Source organism: Trematomus bernacchii, unplaced genomic scaffold (assembly GCF_902827165.1).
Source record: "Trematomus bernacchii unplaced genomic scaffold, fTreBer1.1, whole genome shotgun sequence".
Lineage (NCBI taxonomy): Eukaryota > Metazoa > Chordata > Actinopteri > Perciformes > Nototheniidae > Trematomus > Trematomus bernacchii.
In genome coordinates, this window is record NW_022987685.1 from 1,694,558 (window position 1) to 1,713,719 (window position 19,162).

Genomic DNA, 19,162 nt, shown 5'->3' on the forward strand with positions numbered 1-19,162 from the left:
GCACTTGTCTAAACCAAGTTACAAAGTGATTTATAAAATACACGAGGATAATGTTGGTTCAAAGATAAGTTACCAAAAAAAAAACACAAAAAATGTCAACAGCAAATAGTGAAACTGCATTTCAGCCGTCATGATTATTCTTTAATCCTATTTTACAGAGATTTAACTGTTCGTTTATCTGTTGGCGCTTTAACTAATCTTAAACTGCCGGGATCTCTGGCTTCAAGCTTTCTCTACTGTTCTATTTTCTATATTAGCTCCTTGTAATTCCTCTGTGCTTATGTGTGCACCGCTATTCAACAAAGCATGTGTGTAACACCTACTTGGCAATAAACCTGATTCCGACCATCAGGCCCTGAGTTACAGTGAACTAGACACTGAGAGAGAGACTACATATGTCAAGACTGACGGACAGAGAGAGAGAGAGAGAGAGAGAGAGAGAGAGAGAGAGAGAGAGAGAGAGAGAGAGAGAGAGAGAGAGAGACAGGTTGAAACAGAGCATGTGGAACAAACAGACAGACAGAGAGAGAATGAGTATGTTTGTGTGTGTGTGAGAGAGAGAGACAGAAGTGTACTCAAATAGCTCAGGGCAAGGTGACGAACGGACAGAGAGGGATAACAAGCGCACAGAGGGGGGAGTGTGTGTGTGTGTGTGTGTGTGTGTGTGTGTGTGTGTGTGTGTTAGAGAATGAGAGAAAAGGGAAGAGACAGAGGGCGGAAGGGGGAGAGGGATAGAGGAAGTTGAGAGAACAAAAACAAAAACAGGGAGTGTGTGTGTGTGTGTGTGTGTGTGCGTGTGTGTGTGTGTGTGTGTGTGTGTGTGTGTGTGTGTGTGTGTGTGTGTGTGTGTGTGTGTGGACAGCCAAAGGTGTCAGTGTGCTATTTGGCTTAATGATGACCCACTGGGCATGTAGGTCATAACGGTTTGAGGCTCAAAGCTATGACTGTATGCCTGTGTGCATTCATCAGTGAGTGTGTGTGTGTGTGTGTTTGAGTGTGTGTGTAAATAGGCGCACGTATGCAAAGTGGGTCTCTTAGCGTGTGTTTAAGAGTGTGTATGGTCAGAGGTTGGAGAAGCAGTTTTTCTAGCCGATAGGACTCAATAGATACTTGGATGATACACACACATACACTCACTCACACACACACACACACACACACACACACACACACACACACACACACACACACACACACACACACACACACACACACTTGTGCACCCACACATTCTGCAAATCCAGGTTTGGGCGTCTAAACACACACACCAACAGCTGCCCTTCATGTCATACATGCACATGTAATTCACCATGCAAGCACTAAATTATGCACGGACACACACACACACCACACACACACACACACACAGACACACACACACACACACACACACACACACACACACACACACACACACACACACACACACACACACACACACACACACACACACACACACACACACACACACACACACAAAAGCACACACACGGGGAAGCTATTATGCTCTCAGGCTGGAGTGTTTTGATGGTATAATTGCAGTGACCAGTGTGGATAAAAAGACAGAGGGAGGGATGGAGAGAGGGATGGGGATGGAGGGAGAGTAAAAGAGGAGAGTGCTGACACTCTCAGCATGCTAATGTTGCGAGGCTCTACCCCCCCTCGATTTCATCCCCCCCTCCCTCCCTCCCTCCATCCATCTCTTTGTCTCTCCATCTTTCCTCTCTATCTCACATCCTCTGCATTTCACAGGTGCAGCACTAGAAAGAGGGAGAGAAAGGTAGAGAGGCGGAGGGATGAGAGGAAAAGAGGGGTGTATAACAGGATGGAGCAATGTTATCTCTCGCTTTCTCTGCCATCCCTCCATCCTCTTCAAGCTCCCCACAATGCTGAAAAACAAAGCGAAAAACGGGAGGATGAAAACAGAGGAAGAGGGAGGGTCAGTGTTTCCATCCCTCTTTAACAATGGAGGGATGATCTCTGCTTATCCTCTAATCACGGCCCTCCTTTTTTCCTCTCCTCCGTTATCGCTTGCTCCCCACAAACCCCTGATTTTTCTCATCTGGTGAGAGAAAGGGTAGCCTTTTCCTCACTCGGCCCCTCTTTTAGCCGCCTCTCCATCTGTTTGTCCTTCCATCCCTCTCTCCTCTCCAGAGAAGGGATTTTGTATGGGACTGATCTCTTTCCTCTTTTCATTTCCTCTTTGCATCCCACTCCATCAAACCCTTTCCTATTTTGTTGAAATAGCAAAAAAGGAAACCTCTCAAAGGCCGGATTTTTTAAGATATAATCTCAAATCTGCACATTTGAACTAATCGTAATATGGTATATTATCTGGAAATACATCTTCTCAAGATGGTACAATTTGAGTTATTTGTTACTTTACACAGTTAGATTATTTGTTCAACATTCTAATGAACCACATTGTGACATATCAAACAAAGTAAAAGTGTGTGATGAACACATGAATCCATCAATAATCACAATGCAGTCATTTATAATACATCATTTTAAATTGGTCATTAGGCTTAGCAAGTACTTTTGTAAGTATGTTTAAATGTTAAGCCTTTTTACTTTAACTTAAGTAAGATTTGAATGCAAGACTTTTACTTGCAACAGAGTGTTTTCACAATTTGGTACTTGCTTTAGTATAAAATCTTCTTCCACCTCTGCATATGAGATATGATATCCATATAGAAATGGAATCTACCGCTCTAATGCATGTGTGTGAGTATTCTTTAACTCACTGCAGCACAGGGGATGGAAAGAGGAAACCTGCCTATAGTGACAGGAAATATGGGGAAGTAAAGCAAGAACATGTTAGCATACAAACTGACAGTTGAAGAATGAAAAACATACCATCAGTAATAAAGATAGCAGCAGCTGTGATGAGATGTAAGTGGTGTCTTCTCAAACAAAGCGTTAAATTATGAGTTAATACATCACCACTTCTACTGCCCCCTTTACAGCACTGTACAGTAGGGCTTCTTTCAGCAACATAAGGAAAACAGAGATTTGTATCTGATGATTAGCTGAAGTTCATCACAGTGTAAGTCCTACACTTCTACCGCTTAAGTTAGCAACCGATAAGCTAAATTGCTCTTTTACTGTCAAAATGGCTCAGCTGAGAAAAAGAAATGTGACATTTAGCTGATTTACAGGTGGACAACGCAGGGAGTGAGGAGTTTCTGCCCTGGAGTGGAGTTGATATGATCTAATAGCAAACAGCGCCTCTCAGAGGAACCATTTAGCTATTGCTAACCTGGAAAAAAGACACAATCTACAACAGCTATTAGATTCTGTTAGCAATCACTGTTTAATAAACCTCGTAACATTCACAGACTATACAATACTTTTCAGTCAGTGACTACTTGCAATTGTACGTTTTTCTAGACTTTTGTAAATGGAAATTTTACATTCAATTGCAGTTATTTAAATGAGTTATCAAAATAAATCATGTGCATTTATTGTTGGTGTTGGGTAAGTGATTCTGACATTTATAAATGAGTTTAGACCTACTTAAATATACTGGACATATTACACTCATTTGGCCCCGTGGTTAAAGAAGTATAAAGATTGATTACTTAGTTCAATGTACTTTAAGATACACAAAAGTTGCACATAAATGTAGTGGACAAAACAGTACAATATGCAACTCTAAATATAGTGAAGTAGATGTATACAATAGAATAGAAGTAAAACACTTAACCAAAGTACTAGTACAGTACTTAAGTAAATGTACTTAGTTAATGTCCAGCACTGCCATCTTATTGTGTAATTGAACATGCTGCAGTTACAGTCTTACCAAACACTGTTACCTGCTCCGCCTCACCTTCAACCAAAAAACAGATTTCTTATTGACGCATTTTTATTAACAAAAACATTGTTTGTGCAAAATGCAAATGACTGATACACACATATAATCGTATTCAACAAGAAAGCATTGAGAAGGAAAGGAAGGAATCAAACAAGAGAAAGAGAGATCACAGATTGTATCTATTAATGCTTTAAAGTAATATTTTCATGTGATTTTAAATGTAGCTTTTACATTGAACAGATGATGCACTACACAGAGGCAGCTAAAGTAGTCTGCAGTGTAGTGTGTACCTCAAGAGTGTGTGTCTTCATGTATGTGTGACATGTATGTGTGCATATGGATGTCACAACCCTGAGCTTCTATGTCTTTGATCTGTCTTTATGTATGGAGAACTAAGGCTGCCATTATATAAGTACATGAATCAATAAATTACCTAATAAATAATTACATTTGAAAAAGAATGTAGAAATAAAAGCCTTAAGGAGTCGGTAATTATGCAGATTCATTTGAATATACAATCAATTGTGCACAGAAATGGAAGAAATACATATAATGTATTTGTTTTTTACCAATTTCAATCATTTACCAATTTATTCTTGTTTGTTCAAATTGTTTTGAGTTTTTACTTATTCCTCTCTTTACTTATATCCTTGTGTTTTCAAATTAATATATTTAATTTGTTTATTTTTCTGTGCATAAACTGTATGATCATTTAAATAACCTGCATATTTATTTGATGATTAAGGCTTTTACTTCTAAATGATTTTATAAATGTATTGAGATCCATTGATCCATTCGTGAAATGTTTACTCTTCCATACTCGTGTGTGAACAGAATATATCAAAAGGTGTGTGTGCTTCTAAGAGTCCTGTGTGTGTGTGAGAGTGTTTGAAGGCGAGGAATGCCTGTCCACCAACATCTCCGTGTGCTTCAGGTACTGAGCTGTCCTTCTCATCACGGACTCTCTGCGGATCGGATCGGGGTCTCCTGGAGAGAGAGACACAAGAATACAAAGATGATTATTCTCAATTATATTGGCATTACCGCCCTGGGGTTGCAGATGCAGAACGGCAAAGGGGACAAAGAGGAAAAGAGAGGGGAGAAAATGTGAAAACTCTTGATTAAATTCAAATTGATTTTATTGATCTATTTAATCAGAAATGGCAAGAATAAACCAATCAATCAAAGACATTTGAGCTCAAAAAGGTTCTTGACAGCGGTGGGATTTGAACCCACGCCTCCGAAGAGACTGGAGCCTTAATCCAGCGCCTTAGACCGCTCGGCCACGCTATCATGTAAAGGCTCACATGTCATCGTCCGTCAACAAATAGCGGAGGGGGGTCAGTGACTCCTCTGCCAGAAATAGATCACTGAGTCACTGAGAAGCACACCGTAACCATAGATAACCCATCAGGGAGGAGTCACATGTTAGCAGATACCACACATACTTTGTTGTAGAGAACACCTCACAGACTACATTTAGTATAACATCATAAAGTGAATATTTCTCAGTCGTTTATCAAAATAAATAAATAACCTCTTAGCCAATTCTACCTACTGACTCCATGATCATTTAATCCCTTTTCATTTTTAGTTAGTAGTACTTCATTCTGTCTGGAGTTTTCTTTATCATCCTACAGTTTTTCACACTTCAGACTTGAAATTAATTTCAGTCGAAAATATGTTTATAGAACATATAAACGTATTTTATATGTTCTAAATATACTCAGGTCTTTGAGCTACACATAATTTTTTACTTTTCTGTATTAAAAAAAAACATGTTCACTGGCGGCATATTTAAACTCACGTATCAAAGAGACTGGAGCCTATATCCAGCACCTCAGACCATTTTACGTAGTCTTTATCAATATTTTGTTACTCAAAAATCTAAAGAGAAACCGGTTGGCATTGACATAGGAATTGTGGATATACCATAACCTGCATTTCCCACAATCTCAAACACAGATATACATTTTGACATGATTTGAGCCGACGCGTCAACATGAATGAATGACTCTTCTACAGTTTGAGATCCAACATCTCTGAAATCACACTACTGCTGAAAAAGCACACTGGCAGCGGTGGGATTTGAACCCACGCCTCCGAAGAGACTGGAGCCTTAATCCAGCGCCTTAGACCGCTCGGCCACGCTACCCATAAAAACATACTATCATGCAGACGAGCAAAAGAAAAAGGCTTTGCCTAAGAAATCATAAATCAATAAGTCATCAGTGATTAACAGATTTCTGGCAGAGCATTCACCTTTGCTAAATGGATGAGGTCACATGTTGGTGTGTATCAGCTGTGTGCAGAGCATGTGTCAGTGTGTGTGAGCAGCATATCAGAATATGTAGTGCAGAGCAAATATGGTAAACAAGATATCATAGTTAAATGCACAATGTCATTTGTGGATATGCACAAACTTATTTAAACATAGAACATTTGTCACGCAAGTTCATGTCTGTTCCTATGGCAACAAAGCTGGCTCATGCAAATGAAATGTAATGTCATGCTTCATGCAGGAGTGGGCATGAGCATTCAGGTAAAATACCATATTAAAAATGGTGCATTGAACACACATGCCCTAATAAAAGATAATATATGATATGGATTATTTGGACATATGTGCATTTATATAAGTATGCCATGATACTATGCAATTTGGTTCAAATCAATACAAACGCAAAGAGCCTGCAATTGATATGAGAGGCTCATTTAACAAAATCAGTTACATTTATATCAACTCACAAAAAAAAGATGAAAGTGTGATTTGACACTTGCACTTCTTTTTTTGTTTTTAATGACAAAAGAATAAAAATAGAAACTCCTGTTTGTGACACAGGGGCCGTTTCTCAATCGCGAGGATATTGGCTTCCAAGCCAATATTTCAAGGATGCTACGTCATCAAGTGGCGCAGCAGGACCGTTCCAATGTCCAGCATACTTGGAATTCCACCGAGGCCGCGCAATGCTTTGCGCACGGACCAATTTCCCCAAATCTGTGGCGGAAAATGTAAGGCGGGGCCTCTCATATGACGCACACCTGCACACTTGCTAGCCTGTTCCACTCTTTGTTTTCCGAATGCCAAGGTTCAAGGTTCAAGGTTCTTTATTGTCAAACTGACATAGCTACAGAGTAATTATGTCGTTGAAAATCTTATGTCACAGGCTTCTCCAACAATGCAACATAATAATAATACAGATAGTAAGAGTAATACAAAAAGAAAAATAGTTCTAAAAGAAAAATAGTTCTAGCCAGGAAGTATTCTTGCCTCGCTTCTGAAGCAGGTGACTCGGAAGACATGTGCTACCAAGCAAGCGTACTCGCGATTGAGAAGCAGCCATGCATTCCATGGGATTTTCAAAATAAGGGCGTATCTTAAAGATGATAAAATGCATTTATGTTTTCACTTAGTGTCAATGATATGAGCTCATTAAAATAACTGGTCATTCAATTCATCGATATGTATATTAACCCTACATTTTTTGCGTTTCGTTAGCATGTGTGTCTTTGATTGAACTAAATACTTTATGCTGTCCCTCCTTTTCTCTCCCCCACCAATTCATCTTCCTCAATCCCTCCACACTCACCTTTTACTCCAGTGATCAGTGTGTCCACGGCCGTCCTGTACCTGCGGATGGCAGAACTGAACTCTCCCTCCTTCTCCAGCTCCATTGCAGCTGTTAGCTCAGTGGCAGCTTGGTTTAGATAACCCACGTCCCCTCCGTCCAGACTGGTTGGTGGCAGGGAGAATAAGTCTGAGTAGTCAGTGCAGGAATTGGATTTATCTAGAAAGGAGAGATAGACACAAAAAATAACAATTAGAACTGTTTCTCAAAACTAGAAAAACTATAGTAAATATTATCTAAAAAAGTCACTTTGCAGCTGTCTTAATATATTTTGGTGATTGGGCTGTTGGTCAGACAAAATAAGCATTATGAAGTGGTCAACTTGGGCTGTGGGGAATTATCATATAGACTTTACAGTATTGAAAAATGATTAAGAAAATTGTCAGAATATAAATTGATAATGACAAAAACTGCTAGTTGTTGCCCTACTTAAACGTCACTATACCCCAAAAAGCGTGGACTTTGAAGTCAACTCTCAAATCCAAAAATAAACTGCTCTTTCTACTGTTTGATGTGCAGTGAGAAGAGTTTCTGAAAGTGCATTATCTTATATAATTCTTTAGGAAACAGCCAATGTATTTGTTGAAATGTAGCCTCAATGAGCTTGGAAATTACTTTTTTTTAAAGACCATAGTCATAGACCATAGATTTATGTTCTACATTTCAAGTACAAAATGTTGGTCCTCAGAATTAATACGATTGCTGAAAAACTTCCTTGGCAGCGATGGGATTCAAACCCACGCCTCAAATGAGACTGGAGCCTTAAAACACCAGCTGCAGAATATTGGCCAATGAGAAAGTGAGCTCCAACATTGGTTGGCCAATGAGAGTGCGAGCTCCAACATTGGTTGGCCAATGAGAGTGCGAGCTCCAACATTGGTTGGCCAATGAGAAAGTGAGCTCCAACATTGGTTGGCCAATGAGAGTGCGAGCTCCAACATTGGTTGGCCAATTATGTTCGTTGCTCCAACATTCGTCCAACATTTGACCAATCACGGCGAAGAAATGTTGACGCATAGAAGGCAATGTTATAACTCCTAATCCAGCGCTGCTCGGCCACACTACCTCTGAAAAAAGCATTTACTCTGGATGGGAACCAGATATCGATTAGGCACAAGCAAGATTAGAGGGTTGTGATAATAACATTTGTACCAAAGAGCTATTTCAATGATTTGTTATGTACTTCTCTAACCGAATGCTTGCTATTTACCATGTAGCTGAATCATTAACCAAGCTCGAAGAAATAATTTCTATTCAGATAAAATGTCATGCAATAGCTTGTTTTTTCTGACCATCTCTTGTGTTGCACAGCGTAGGGTCAGGATGTGATGAAGGGTCAGCTCAACATAAATGCCAAATATCCACTCTTAGAAATAGAAATAGACTTATTTTGGGAAATTTTAAGCAGATCAGTACAACTGAAGAACATCAGAAAGCATCACAACTTTACATGTGGATGACACATTAAGACTAATTTAGGCAGGAAGGTCTGTAAAACAATAGTCAACATGGTCAATTGTTACTTGACTAAAAAGCCTGTACAGATTTTAGAAGGCTGAGTATTGCATATCCATTCACATGTATTTCACCTTGTTTATAGCAGGGGTCAAAGACAGCCAAGTCATTATCAGTCAGAGGAGGAGGCCCTTCCTCTTTTGGGGATGAGGCTAGATCTTCTGCCACAGAATCAAACAGGGAGTCAAACTCTTCCTGGGACTCAGGTGATAGGGGGATTTCATCTTGGCATGGGTCGGGAAATGGAACTAGAGATGGAAACATGGAGCAAAAGGTAAAAACAAGATTAATAAAGAAAGAAAAGGACACACATTTGTTTGCACATCCCCAATGTTACTTTTTGTCTGTTTTTTCATTGTCTCTTAGTTGAACATTGTGGAAAAACAGACACTCCATTTTAATACAATACATTTATTCAATAAAATTTGATATGAAAATAAAAATAATACAGTGAATTCAATTTAAGAACTTAAATGTAATTACTGCTTTTTATTATACATTTAGTGAGTGTATCTCTCCCTGTCATGTTATAAAGAAATTTCTTTATATGTCTACAAAACACCATATTTGATCAATTTGAGGTTAATGTATCTGTATGCATGGTCCTTGTTTCATAAAGACATATACAAAAAAATGAGAGGGCAATGACAAAACAAATGCATTTTTTTCATTTGTCCCCGCCATACTTATGTCATCCAGCTCCGTGTCGCTGAGCTCCTCTTGTTCTGGTTCTGGTTCTGGTTCTGGTTCTTCTCTCGGAGAGCCCCCCATCTCGCTGTAAGCCTCAGCGGCCACCTCTGGTTCTCCCACCTCTAAGCTCAGGTTGGTGCCCAGGTCCTGGGGTAAGGTGGGAGCCTCCCTCCCCTCCTCCTCCTCTGCAGGTTCACAGTCTGAGGCTCTCCGCTTGGGGAGGGGGATGAGAGGGGGAGGCAGAGGCCCGGCAGTGGACAGAGGGGGGGCATCCAGAGGCCTCGTGACCTCACCACCCTGAGAAAGAGCAGGGGGGGAAAGGGAAAAATGGGATAGATGTGGGGAGAGAGAGAGAGAGGGGTTGTAGAGAGGTATGTTTTATTAATGCAAAATGAAAAGAGCTGTAATGAATTGTTAAATCAATCAATTACATCACTAGAAAAATCACTGGCTATTTTGATAGGGGATCTATCTATAATTAAATCTTTCAAGCAAACATGTGTGAAAATGTTCTTGTTCTCTGTTTAAATCACATTAAAGTGAATATACAGTTTTTATACTGCCAAAAAAAGACACTTGGTGACATCAAATTGGACTAGAAAAAACCGGGAAAAACTGGGGTGGACATTCAATTTTCTAAGATTCTTTAAACCAAACAATACATTTAATAATCTAGAAAATAATTGGCAGATTTATCAACATAAAATAAATCTATGTATCTTGGTTTGAAATATGTTTTTCATTGGGAATATCAGTTTCACTTGCTATATGTGTGTGTGAGAGTCTTACTCTGAAGAAGTCCTTGAGCTGTGGGCTGTTGTAGAGTGCAGGTATGCTGGTAGTAAATAGGAGCATGGCCTCTGTAGCTTGTCTCCTCTCCTCTATCACAGCTTCATCAAACCTTCCTGAAAAAGAAATAAGGATTCTTTTTAAAGTACTATAAACGGTGACTGTCCATCAGTATATGTCTCAACTGTGTTGCTGCATTTCCAATTGTGAAAGTATGTAGTACGCTGGGGGGAAGTGAAACAAGAGCCCTTACAAAATGCTGAGAATAGGCTAGCTGGAACAAGTGGATCATCAACAGATCAACAAGCTATCGCACAGGAAAGCTGAACACCTTAGAAAATGCTTTTGTGTTGAATGACTTTCTTTGAAAAACATTGTTGTTGTGTTATCCGGCCAATGTCGCACATTCAGTGATTTTATATAAATGTTTAGCCATTATACCAAAGACTTGTGCGCGGGGAAACGATGGGAACTCTTCCTCTTTTCTGAACAGGTTCCTGTGAGTGTAGGCCAGCTCCCCGTGGAGCTTCTTCAGCTCTGAGAACCTCCTCCACACGACCACCTCCTTCACATCTTCTGGATGGCGCTTTGACACAAACTACAAATTAGAGAGGAGAGAGGACTGATTAAGACACAAAAATAACTGCTATAAGAAATTGCAATTGCAAAAACGCCCACATTCATTAACAGAATAGCACATAATAACATAGTTTATTGGCCAAATATATTAGGAAAGCCATAGTTTCTTATTATTGTGATTAGTGTCATTTTTTTTGGAGTACAAAAAAGAATAAACGAAAACCAATTCATGATTATTTATCTCCAGACAATAGTTGTGACATTCTCAATGAGTAATGGAGTCATTCAGTTGTTGTGTGGTAATATAAGGGAGGATGAATCTCTGTAGATATGGTCCAATTTGATTATGTATGCATGCCAGTGAAGACCACGGGGTGGTCATGGGGGGGGGGGGGGGCTGATGAAACTCATGAACTGAATCACAAGTTCACCTCAGTGTTCTCTGTACACTGCTGCCTGAAATAAAAGGCCCATTGTGTATTTATCTGTCTACTGAGCTAGCTGCTTTGTTTTTATGACTAGCACAGATGTGACTCCATTGTGTAACAACAAAACAAAGTCACTAACTTCTAGTAAACGTCCAAAGAAAAATGGTACAACATACAAAACAATATGCTGTAAGAGAAATAATAAAACATGAAGGCAAATAACGGGTAAATTAGCTTAACACAGGGTTGTTAAGTATGGTAACAACACATGTCTCTGTAGCTAAGGAGAGATAAAAAGTGAAAACCAACCCTTGCTGACACTTTGTACTCGGTGTGTCCCTTCTCGTGTGCGCGTGGGTCGGTAACGGTGAAAAAACGGTAGTATTCATCTTTAGGTTTTCGTGACATCTCCCTTCCCCGTAGAAAGAGTGTTTCAGCGGCAAAAGACACAGGGCTGTCAAAGCAGAAGTAGCTCTCTGTTGTGATTTTCCCGTCCCTCCTCTTCGCTCACTTCCTGGTCAGTGACGTGTGCAAAATACGTGATTGCGTGTTGTAGAAGCGTCAAGTTGACCGACAAATTGCTTAATTATGTTTTCTCTGTATTGTTAATATGATGTGTATGAGTAGCAGAAGTCAAATATATATATTTTAATGTATATATTTCTATATATTTAAAAAATATATATATTTATATCTGTTGTTGGTGCTGTATTACTGAATGTGATTGTGTCATGTTATATACTTTACAGTAAGTAGCCTACTTTTATTACTGTTTTAGATACAGTTTATACCTCTAAGTGTATACTAGTTACATACATATATATATATATATATATATAACACACAACAAATAAATATATATTATATATATAACACACAACACCTTTATTATACTTTATTTTACATTTAAATTAGGCCTATGTTTATGTTTTAGCTTTATATTAATACTTGCACTATTTTATGTCGATTCTCATTGACCATGACCTTCATTCATTTTTGATCATGCCTATTAAATGAGCATTGTTAGGGAGAGAATGGGATAATGCCTTTGCTGCTTTTTTTCATTAAAAAGTAATTTAATGCACTAATATGGAAACTTCAGGACGTTAATCATCAGGATTGTATTTGCAAAAAAAATCTCACTTGATGTAAAGACCAATTTAATTCTCCAGAGGGCGCTAAAGGTTAATATAATTTACCCAGTGAAGTCTAATCTAAGTCTAAAGTGGAAAATCAACTTTAAACTAAATAGAAATACTGTAACATGATATTTCTTGAGAATGTATTTGATAATACCTCTTATGATACAACCAATATACATCTGCATTCATACATTCTGTGTTTCTGTTTCAAAGATACTAAAATAAGAAAAGCACAAGCAGGTCTTGGCCTCTCCCTGTTAGAGACAATACAACAAAGAGAGAAAAACAGACTTTGTTGTATTGCTGAGGAAGTTCCAGCTGTGCATTCATATTGTACATAATCCTTTTCATCTCTTTTCCAGGCTGTTCTTTATTTCCCAGCTTTTCTCTTTGAAGTGAAATATTTGAGGGCCTTACTCAAACTTAAATGTACTGACTGAAATGATCAAACTATTCAGTAGTTCCTCGTCAAACTGTTTTGTTTTCTGTAGTCAAAATCTTCCTCAAGGTCTTAACAAGCTTCACTGAGTGTGAGATCGTGTCCAGCAGACTGTAGCACAAAGGTCACTGACACTGCTTTCTTCTCCAGGTAATTGCCTGTTAAATTGAAGGGAAAATGTGCAGCACACACAAATGAGGTAAATGTTTGATTTGAGATAACCTGTGCATCTGGTTTGGCTTACAGTAAGTGATGTAAAACTGACTTGCTCAGAGACAGATGGAAGTCAGTGAGGTTGTGTTCAGATTACAGTTGAATGTGTTTTTATCAATGGTGGTAAGTGAGCAGATTTAGAATACAAAATATAACCACAAATTATAATAGACTTTATAGATTGGTGGTCAAAAACCAGAAGCTACCCAGATGTTTACTTATTTTTCTTAATATATCTCACATTTAAGGGTAATCCAAGTACTTGTGTTTCTATTCACTTTAATACTTATATATTTTACCCTTGATTTTACTCATATGTCAAGTTATTGTATTTTAGTTTACAAATTTAGTGTACTTATTTTGCTAAATGTATGACACACTTAATGCTATTCTGTTTTGCTCTGGTATACTTCTTCCACTACCGTTACTGATGACCTATTTCTGTACTTCCACACAGATAGACGACCTTATGTGCATATGTTGGTGATAATACGGTATTCAGTGTTTTATATTTTGACATGTCATGTTCAAAATAGCAGAGGATGGTTTCGATCCATCGACCTCTGGGTTATGGGCCCAGCACGCTTCCGCTGCGCCACTCTGCTTCACAAGGGGGAGGGGGAGAGAGAGAGATTAAGCCCTGTGAATTGGAGCATTTAGCATTCTTCTCACAGAGAGCCACATTCTTACGTAACATGCAACCATTGTTGGAGAGGGAGAGGGGGAAACACGAGTGAAAAGGAGGGAGAAAGCAGTAACAGTAGACCAGGAAAGCTTTATATGAAGGACAGAGAGGAAATAGTGTGTGAAGGAAAAGAAGATGAATTTAGACTGGGCAATAGATCATTATAATGTGCTGATTTAAAACATATATAGGGTAAAAATACACCAATATTCTTTATTATGTCATGAAACTTGGAAACAATGTTATGTGTAAGGTTTGCTTTGCCTGCAGTAGTAGGACAGCATTTTCTTTTGTAATTTTTTAGATTTAACGTCTTGTCAACAGGATGTGTTGCTAATAGTGCAACACATGTAGAATCTACACAATGTGATTTGATCTTCAATATATTCTTGATGTATACATGTCGTGATTATACTAATGTGATGAACTGAGTGTGTCTGCTCTGTCCTAGCTCTCCATTCTCACAGCCACATTAAACAGTCTCCCCCTTTGTCTGTGAGAGAAACTAGGCCACATATATGGAACAAAAAAGAACAGAGTGATTTATTGCAGACAGAAAGACAAACAGAAGGGGAGAGAGACTGAAGTAAAGTTATTAAAATGTACAACCAAGGCATAGTGTGTGTGGTTGAATGTACACCCACAATCATATCAGTGGAGCAATACAATTACACAATATGACAAAGTCCCAATGTGATTGAATATAAAGACGTTTCCTTTGCAACTTCCTCTGTAGATGATTCACTTAATATCAGTGCTACATCGTGGTCTATAGATTTCCCCTCAACTGTAGGAGTGCTCGTTGCAGTGAGGCTGAAACAATGACATGAAAGCACAAGACCTCAACCAAACTGGTCTAAACTGGCTTCGGTCAGCTCTTTTTTTTCCCAAGCTCACGCTGTCTTGCAAAATAAACTCTCAGGGATCAGACACGGCTTTACTGAGGCCCTGTGTGTATTCATGTGTGTGTGAGTCCCTCCAGCCCTACAGACTGATTTGTTACAGAACAAAGCAGGGAACTGCAACTCTGGAAGTTCAACTTTTAGGAACATTAGAACAAAAAAAATAGTTTATTACTAATAATTCTTAACAACAATGATAAATGTGTATTTGTCTTGTTACTAGATCTTTATGCCTACCTGCATATACATTTAAATAGTGGTCTATGACTATGTTTTGTGCAAGTTGTGTGATCTCTGGAATAACCTTGAATATGCTTTAAGAATTTGGCCAAATTCAAGTGACAGAATTAACCATGAATCCCTTTTTTCCCCTGATTTTTCTATGACCATATAACCCTTGCCATCAAATCAACTTAAAGGGAGACAGTTGCATAGGGAAACAAAATTACATCAGTGACACTTCTCAAGGTATTACGGATCTTAAGGCAATATTGTGTTCATGGTTTTTTGAAATTGTACGTTTAAATAGCCTATGCGAATGAGGCATCACCTAACGCTGGAATCTACAGAAGCAAATAGACAACATTAGATAAATAAACAGTAAGATGTGTAATTTGGATGTTTTCTTTCCACTAGTCTGAAAATGATTGAAGCAAACCAGCCCAAACATGTTTTCATTTCATTTCATTTCAAACCTTTATTTATCCAGGTGTATCCCATTGAGATCATTGATCTCTTTTCAAGGGAGACCTGCTCCACATGAAACATAAAAACATAAACAGAACAACAAAAAGGACATCATACAGCATCATTACAGGGATTACAATTTACATAACTATCCACATGAACAGGTACCAACAGCTTCCGATTGAGTAGCATCCAACCGAGCTTTAAAAACATTTAGTGGCACCAGATTGCTCAGTTTCCATTTCAATTGCAGACTATTCCAGGGCAGTGGAGCTGCGCATCTAAATGCTATCTTCCCTAAGACAGTCCTAGCAGTTGGCACATTTAATAAAACCACAGCATGTGATCTCTTTTGCCTGAAGTGTCTTGCTTTAACTCCACAGTAAGCAGTTCTGTCTTCCTGAAAGTGCTTGTGATGCACAGTAATCCCTGCCTGTTCCCCCCTGCTGACAAATATGCATCAACTTTGCCCTCCTTTCTTTTCTCTCTTTTTTTGTGCATTCTTGCTGATGGATTTGGCGGTACTGTCCCCTCCTTTTCTGCCAAAACCACTCTGGCTTTACAAAAGAACAAGTCTCAGGGTGAATGATTGTGTCCTCAATGAACCTGTCTCCACTGTTATGGCAAAGTTGCACCCTCTCTTAGAGTTTAAAATGCTGCTTGAGTCTGTTATCCTGCTAGTTTTGGTTGTGAAGACTCAACAGACAACACATTTTCTCTTTCTCTGTGTTGTGTTTCCTTTAATACTTGTGGCCATGTTCCATTCCAAATATTGTAGCGAGTTTAGTTACACCCCTCAACTCATAAACATGTTTTCACATCCCTGCCCCCTCCCCTCTTTAAGTTTTCTCCTCTTTCTTTTCGCTCCTCCTCCTCTCAGAATCAGGTTTATTTGAAAGTAGGTTTACACATACAAGGAATTTCCTTTGGTGTATCTTGTTGTACAAATCAAAACAGTAAACAGAGTTAAGTTGTAAAAGCGAAAAATATGAGGAAATAAATACACAAAGGTGCAATAGGTATATGACAATCGGTATGGGAGAATTACTCTTGTTTTCTGCCTATTCCTCTTGTATATTGTCCTCAAATCTCCAACTATCATACACAGATGTCTTTCCAAACATTGTTCCATTATTTGTCTTTAAAATCTGAAAAGTTGGTCAAAAGAGGAGAAGAGATTAAGAAGATAAAGTCTAAAAATAATAAAGACTGTCCCATTGACATGTATTATACGTCTCTCCACTATCTTTTCTGGTTCAACAGCACAGGGTGTTTACATCAGCTAGTAGTCAACAGCTCTGTTACAACTCGTCTCAACAAATGTGTGCTTTACAGGCCGGGCTAAAAACAGAAGTAGATGATGTGTGTCTGAGTTTGTTTAGAGGAGAGCGATGGTACCTACTCTACAATGCAAAAATAGCTTCTAAACACGTGTTAAGGGATTTAGTTCCTGTCTACATCCAAAAGGACATCATTGACGTTATTGAAGTTTACTGTTCTCAATAATCGAGGTTAAAGGATGTCAGTGATCAACAAATAAACACACAGCAGCCCATACACCCCCACTCATTTGGATTTTTTTCTACAGGACCAACTGTTCTAGACGAGAATTTGAGAACCTCTTACATGACGTCACGTGTCCCAAGGCCCAACAAATTGCTTTGAATAAGAGTGAAAATGGGGCTTTTGCTGGATGTGTTAAGGTTTTTGTGATCAGAGACAAACCTAGACTAAACAAAGTACATGCAGGAGCACAAAACAAACACACACATGCAAAGGTTACACCAGTAAAGTAGTGGAGAGTGTTTCCAAAATTGGTCAAGTAAAGTTTTGTACAGTTGCAAAAATAAAAGACAAAAGATAGATTGCACACAGTCCTTTTCTGTTTGCAGACATTTTCACACTCCTCTTTGTAATAATTACAATACACATCAATGCAGTACACACTTTAAAGTACACAAATACAGCCTGAAACATGCCACACTACTTTATGTCATAGAGATTCTGTGTATGCTTTTCCTAGAAGTGTGCGGCTGCTGTAACTCTATGAAGGTAAACAACAGCTGGAGAAGGCTTCAGGGCAGAAGCACAGATGGAAACAAAGACAAAGTAAACAACCTGACATAATTGACTGTTGACAAAGTGTTTTTACTGTCGGCCTGCTTTTGTTACTGTAATTCAGATCCTGTTTAAAAAAAAGAAGACATTTTATTGTAGAAAATATGGTTAAAATAAATATGGTTCCTTCTGGTCATGGTTTAAGAAATACATCACATTTACATGAAACACTCACATTTAATCAATTGCTTGCAAACCATCCAATGTATCTTTTTTTGTTGTCTATATAATCTACTTTTAAAGACTAAAAATAGACTTATTAATACATGAGTATAAAAAGTGATTTATTCAATGATCTGCTTAATACAGGAGTAATGTTTCCTTACCAGAGAACATTGGAAGGTTTGTAAAATGTCTTAATGGGTTTTAACGCATTTTAAAACTGGTCTTTGTTCTATTGATGATGACTATAGCGAGAGCAGGATCCTATCAGGCTGAAGATATTACTCAGTGAGTGTTTGTCACTTCTTATTTGAAGAGAATAACTGTGCAAATGAAGTCTCCATGATAAACCAAAGGTGGGAATGGGAGGGAAGTGGAGGTTAAATTATATCAGTGAAGAACAGAAGGGCAATCTGCACTAATCAAAAGATTAAAGGCCTCTCCCTTAGCCTGCAGTAACCCAATCAATACCTCTATCAGCTCCTCATCAGCATGCTAACTGATTATATTATCTCCAGGAAACGTTTGCATAACCAAACTATTAGACCATGCATTTCCACTGAAAATGTTCAGGCTACTCAGAAATGTGCAGCATCATGAATTTCCTTATTAAAATTGCATTTCTTATCTGTTGTAAGTATTACAGGGTACATTTAATATTGTTTTAATTATTATTCCCAAAAGAAATGACATACAAATCAGTAAATAACACTCAGGAATTACATTAAAAAAAAAATATGAATAAGCCAACGCTTAAGCTTATTATAGTCCTTTTACACAGCATATTTGTATTTAGGCAACCTCTCACTTAGGCCAGGGGTGTCAAACTCAAGGCCCGCGGGACCTCATTTTATGTGGCCCGCAAGAGCTTGCAAAGAATATAATATACACTACAATTGGCGTAATTGTTGAATATTTGCTTTCAATTATGTGCCCTAGACTTCTGCTTTCAGACGTAGTTATTTATGGAGTTATTACCAGAACTGATAATAAACCAATGCAGAACCAATAATGTAATATAATACATTATTTTATATTTATTATATATTTATATATGTATATTTATATAGTGTTAAAGTTACAATCGGCCCTTTGAGTGCAACCATAATGCTGATGTGGCCCACCATGAAATTGAGTTTGACACCCCTGATTTAGGCTATACAAAAACCAAGTTGTAAACATTTCATATCTAATTGAAATATATTGAGTATGTTTTATGTAGTTTACCACTTTTGTTTAAACTAGGGCAAAGGTTAAACGTGTGTAAAGACAGACACAGTACACATTTAAGGATACTTGTGTCCCTATGCAACACATCCAAAAAGATATAGACATTATACATATTTTATTATATATACAATTTAAAG

At 38.2% G+C, this 19,162-nt stretch overlaps 1 protein-coding gene and 2 non-coding genes across 3 annotated transcripts; all 3 read right to left on the reverse strand.

Moving 5' to 3' along the window:
- Positions 1-3,854: 3,854 nt before the first annotated feature.
- snx15 (sorting nexin 15) lies at positions 3,855-11,947 on the reverse strand. Its single transcript, XM_034136453.1, has 7 exons — positions 11,757-11,947; positions 10,882-11,038; positions 10,441-10,556; positions 9,648-9,948; positions 9,036-9,209; positions 7,408-7,605; positions 3,855-4,804 (listed from the first exon to the last, which is right to left on the reverse strand). Exons 1-7 carry the CDS (start codon positions 11,853-11,855, stop codon positions 4,677-4,679), a joined length of 1,173 nt encoding a protein of 390 aa, XP_033992344.1. The 5' UTR covers positions 11,856-11,947; the 3' UTR covers positions 3,855-4,676.
- Positions 5,029-5,110, reverse strand: trnal-aag. The gene has a single exon. It is a non-coding gene; the product is annotated as a tRNA-Leu (tRNA).
- On the reverse strand, positions 5,891-5,972 carry trnal-aag. The gene has a single exon. It is a non-coding gene; the product is annotated as a tRNA-Leu (tRNA).
- Positions 11,948-19,162: the final 7,215 nt, after the last annotated feature.